Here is a 5455-nt window from a genome sequence, read left to right on the forward strand (position 1 = left end):
GTGTAGTGTGTACTTTGTAATGTTAATTATTTGTTGTCAATTCTTAGCTACCTGATCTATTAAAATGAGATCAGTGTTTGACTTGGACAGAAGCTCAACAGAGCTGAATATCAGCACCTGAAATGTCTACTGCTTGAGCTCATGTTCCTCTTATAGAATATTAGCTCAAAGGTATTGTGGGGCTCCTGCACCGAATTATATACAGTTCCGGCACCCAAAATTAGTACTTTTTCAGTCAAACACTGAATTAGATGATTGAAAAATACAAAATATTTTTAGAGAATAAAGAATGTGCCTGAATTGTCAAGACAATAACTTTTGTTTCCGTTTCTCTTTATTACTACTTGCCAACTCAGGGATGAGGCTGGTAACATCAACAGTGAGGACAAACCCAGCCTGCCCCTCTCCTTCCACACTAAGTCCAAACCTACAGTCAGTGGGTCCTGATTGTGACAGTGGAGCCCAGTTTGCACTGCAGGATCCAGAGATGGCATCAGTGAAGCTGGAAGACTGCAGTCAAACACTGGAGCTGAATGTCAACATTAAAGATGAAGAAGAGGAGGAGAAGATTGGGAAATATGTTTCTCATGGTAAGAGCAGGTTCTATCTAACTAAGTTTGTTTGTTCAAACTTCTCACTGTGCATGAAAAGTTGCAGTTGAACTGTTTCATGAGGGCATTGAGATGCTGCGCCACCCAGTACAGCCAGAAGAGGACTGGTTCCTCTCTATGTTTCTCCCTAGGTTCCTGCTTTATACTGAGTTTTTAGTAGCCGCTGTGCTTCAAAATCTGCATTGCTTGATCTTTCGTGATTTTAGGAAGTGTTTCTGTAAAGCACTTTGTGACTTTGCGGATGTAAAAAGGGCTTCAAAAAATAAATGTGATTGACATGTACATTACCAGTCAAAAGGTTTGGACACACCTACTCATTCAAGGGTTTATCTTTATTTTGACTATTTCCTACATCCTACATTGTGTAATAGTAGTGAAGACATCAAAGCTATTCAACAACACATATGGAATCGTTTAGTAACCAAAAAAGTGTTAAACATATCAAAATATATTTTATACTTTAAGTTCTTCTAAGTAGCCACCCTTTGCCTTGATTACAGCTTTGCACACTCTTGGTATTCTCTCAACCATCTTCATGAGGTAGTCACCTGGAATGCCTTATCAAAAGTTCATTTGTGCAATTTCTTTCATTCTTAATGCATTTGATCCAATTAGGTGTTTTGTGACAAGGTAGGGGTGGTATACAGAAGATTGCCCTATTTGGTAAAAGACCAAGTCCATATTATGGCTAGAACAGCTCAAATAATCAAAGAGAAACGACAGTCCATTATTACTTTAAGACATGAAGGTCAGTCAATCTGGAAAATTTCAAGAACTTTTCAAGTTTATTCAAGGGCTGTCGAAAAAACCATCAAGCGCTATAATGAAACAGCCTCTCACGAGGACCGCCACAGGAAAGGAAGACCAAGTTACCTCTGCTGCAGAGGATAAGTTCATTAGAGTTACCAGCCTCAGAAATTGCAGCCCAAATAAATGATTCATAGTTCAAGTAACAGACACATCTCAACATCAACTATTCAGAGGAGACCGTGTGAATCAGGCCTTCAAGGTTGAATTGCTGAAAAGAAACCACTACTGAAGGACACCAATAATAAGAAGAGACTTACTTGGGCAAAGAAACATGAGCAATGGACATTAGACTGGTGGAAATCTGTCCATTGGTCTGATGAGTCCAAATGTTAGATTTTTGGTTTCAACAGCCGTGTCTTTGTGAGACACAGAGTAGGTGAACGGATGAACTCTGCATGTGTAGTTCCCACAGTGAAGCATGGAGGAGGATGTGTGGGGGTGCTTTGCTGGTGACACTGTCTGTGATATTTTTAGAATTCAAGGCACACTTAACCAGCATGGCTACCACATCATTCTGCAGTGATACGCCATCCCATCTGGTTTGCGCTTAGTGGGACAATGACCCAACACACCTACAGGCTATGTAATGGCTATTTGACCAAGAAGGAGAGTGATGGAGTGCTGCATCAGATGACCTGGCCTCCACAATCATCTGACCTCAACCCAATTCAGATGATTTGCGATGAGTTGGACCACAGAGTGAAGGAAAAGCAGCCAACAAGTGCTCAGCATATGTGGGAACTCTATCAAGACTGTAGGAAAAGCATTCCAGGTGAAGTTGATTGAGAGAATGCCAAGAGTGTGGAAAGCTGTCAAGGAAAAAGGGTAGCTACTTTGAAGAATCTAAAATATAACATATTTTGATTTGGTTAACACTTTTTTTGGTTACTACATGATTCCATATGTGTTATTTTATAGTTTAGATGTCTTCACTATTATTCTACAAGGTAGAAAATAGTAAAAAATAAAGAAAAACCCTTGAATTAGTAGGTGTGTCAACTTATGACTGGTACTGTATATTACACCAACTGACTGGTTCTTCTGATGTTGTTCACACAGGAGACCAGGTTGAGACATTCTCTACATCCAGAGAGCAACAGCAGGAAGATCACAGAGCTAAGAGGTCTCACCACTGCCCACATTGTGAGGAGATTTTCCCAATTCTATCAAAGTTAAAAATGCACCTACAAATACACACAGGAGAGAATCTGTATTTCTGCACTGACTGTGGGAAGAATTTCACAACATCAACTAAGCTAAAACGTCATCAGAGAACACACACAGGAGAGAAGCCTTACTTCTGCTCTGACTGTGGGGTGAGTTTCTCTCGACTGGGCAACTTAAAACAACATGAACTTATACACACAGGAGAGAAGCCTTACTCCTGCTCTGACTGTGGAAAATGTTTCTCTCGACTGGAGGTCTTAAAAATACATGAACTTATACATACAGGAGAGAAGCGTTATTTCTGCTCTGACTGTGGAAAATGTTTTAAATCATCAGCTGAACTAAAAGTTCACCAGAGAACACACACAGGCGAGAAGCCTTACTCCTGCTCTTACTGTGGAAAGAGTTTCTCTCAACTGGGCCACTTAAAACAACATGAACGTATACATACAGGAGAGAAGCCTTATTTCTGCTCTGACTGTGGAAAAGGTTTTATATCATCAGCTGAACTAAAAGTTCATCAGAGAACACACACAGGAGAGAAGCCTTACTTCTGCTCTGACTGTGGAAAGAGTTTCTCTCAACTGGGTGACTTAAAACAACATGAACGTATACACACAGGGGAAAAGCCCTACTCATGCTCTGACTGTGTAAAATGCTTTACAACATCAACTAATCTAAAATGTCATCAGAGAACACACACAGGAGAGAAGCCTTACTTCTGCTCTGACTGTGGGGTGAGTTTCTCTCATCTGGGCCACTTAAAACGACATGAACGTATACACACAGGAGAGAAGCCTTTCTCCTGCTCTGACTGTGGAAAGAGTTTCTCTCGACTGGCGGATTTAAAAATACATGAACGTATACACACAGGAGAGAAGCCTTACGCCTGCTCTGACTGTGGAAAGTGTTTCTCTCGACTGGGGGAATTAAAAAGACATGAACTTATACATACAGGAGAGAAGCCTTATTTCTGCTCTGACTGTGGATGTTTTTTTAAAACAAAATATGAGCTAATATGTCATCAGAGAACACACACAGGAGAGAAGCCTTACTCCTGCTCTGACTGTGGGCTGAGTTTCTCTCTACTGGGCAACTTAAAACGACATGAACGTATACACAGGAGAGAAGCCTTATTCCTGCTCTGACTGTGTCAAATGCTTTACTACATCAACTGAGCTAAAAGTTCATCAGGAAACACACACAGGAGAGAAGCCTTATTTATGCTCTGACTGTGGAACATGTTTTAAATCATCAGCTGAGCTAAAAGTTCATCAGAGAACACACACAGGAGAGAAGCCTTACTCCTGCTTTGACTGTGGGGCGAGTTTCTCTCGATTGGGCAACTTAAAACAACACAAACATATACACACAGGAGAGAAGCCTTAATACTGCTCTGACTGTCGAAAATGTTATAAAACATCAGTTGAGCTAAAAGGTCATCAGAGAACACACACAAGAGAAAAGCCTCATCAGTTGTCTCAGACCAGTTAAGATGAAAGTCACTTCATTCTCACCTCAGAAAGGAAGTGGTAACAGTGAATTTGATAACATTAAGAAAGAGTAACACTCTATTGTAATCCTATTGTTTCTCTCTATGAGAGAACTGTGCAGAGGAAAGGGAACGTTATAGAATGTTAGCCTCTCTTGACTTTAATGATCAGTGTTGCACCTTGTCGGTTTTGGTGTGTTTTGTTATCTTCTACTGTAAAGATATTGAGATGACCTTGGATTTGCCCTTAGGGTTGAATACACTCAGTGAGGTCTGATAGATGACTGGGTGGTACTGCTTTCCTCTGCAGTTTTCTGTGGGAATGAGCTAGTTCGGACACTCATCGGTACAACACAAGACATGCAGCAAGAGGTTTCTTCACAGTCCCCAGGTCCAGAACAGACGCTGGGAAACACACAGTATTAAATAGAGCCATGACTACATGGAACTCTCTGCCAGGTAACTCAAACTAGCAATAAAACCAGATTCCAAAAAACATTTAAAAAAATAAACCTTATGGCACATTACAAAAATAACAACAGGAACTTTTAGCTCAGCTGATGTTGTGAAGCATTTTACACATCTCATATGTATATACTGTATTCTATAATATTCTACTGTATCTTAGTCCATGTCGCTCTGTCATTGGTTGTCCATATATGTATATACTGTATTCTATAATATTCTACTGTATATGCCGCTCTGTCATTGCTTGTCCATATTCAGTTGAAGTCGGAAGTTTACATACACTTAGGTTGGAGTCATTAAAACTTGTTTTTCAACCACTCCACAAATTTCTTTTTAACAAACTATAGTTTTGGCAAGTCGGTTAGGACATCTACTTTGTGCATGACACAAGTCATTTTTCCAACAATTGTTTACAGCCAGATTATTTCACTTATAATTCACTGTATCACAATTCCAGTGGTCAAACGTTTACATACACTAAGTTGACTGTGCCTTTAAACAGCTTGGAGAATTCCAGAAAATGATGTCATGGCTTTAGAAGCTTCTGATAGGCTAATTTACATAATTTGAGTCAATAGGAGGTGTACCTGTGGATCTATTTCAAGGCCTACCTTCAAACTCAATGCCTTTTTGCTTGACATCATGGGAAAATGAAAAGGAATCAGCCAAGACCTCAGAATAAATTTTGTAGACCTCTACAAGTCTGATTCATCCTTGGGAGCAATTTCCAAACACCTGAAGGTACCACGTTCATCTGTGCAAACAATAGTACGCAAGTATAAACACCATGGGACCACGCAGCCGTCATACCGCTCAGGAAGGAGATGCGTTCTGTCTCCTAGAGATGAACGTACTTTGGTGCAAATCAATCCCAGAACAACAGCAAAGGACCTTGTGAAGATGCTGG

At 40.2% G+C, this 5455-nt stretch overlaps 1 protein-coding gene across 1 annotated transcript; it reads left to right on the forward strand.

Moving 5' to 3' along the window:
* Nucleotides 1–362: 362 nt before the first annotated feature.
* Nucleotides 363–4570, forward strand: LOC311118276 (uncharacterized protein). Its single transcript, XM_084193106.1, has 2 exons — nucleotides 363–590; nucleotides 2481–4570. The coding sequence occupies exons 1-2, from the start codon at nucleotides 488–490 to the stop codon at nucleotides 3734–3736; spliced, it is 1359 nt and encodes a 452-aa protein (XP_084049232.1). The 5' UTR covers nucleotides 363–487; the 3' UTR covers nucleotides 3737–4570.
* Nucleotides 4571–5455: the final 885 nt, after the last annotated feature.

The sequence above is a fragment of the Coregonus lavaretus genome (genome assembly GCF_964263955.1).
Source record: "Coregonus lavaretus genome assembly, contig: HAP1_SCAFFOLD_48, whole genome shotgun sequence".
Classification (NCBI taxonomy): Eukaryota; Metazoa; Chordata; class Actinopteri; order Salmoniformes; family Salmonidae; genus Coregonus; species Coregonus lavaretus.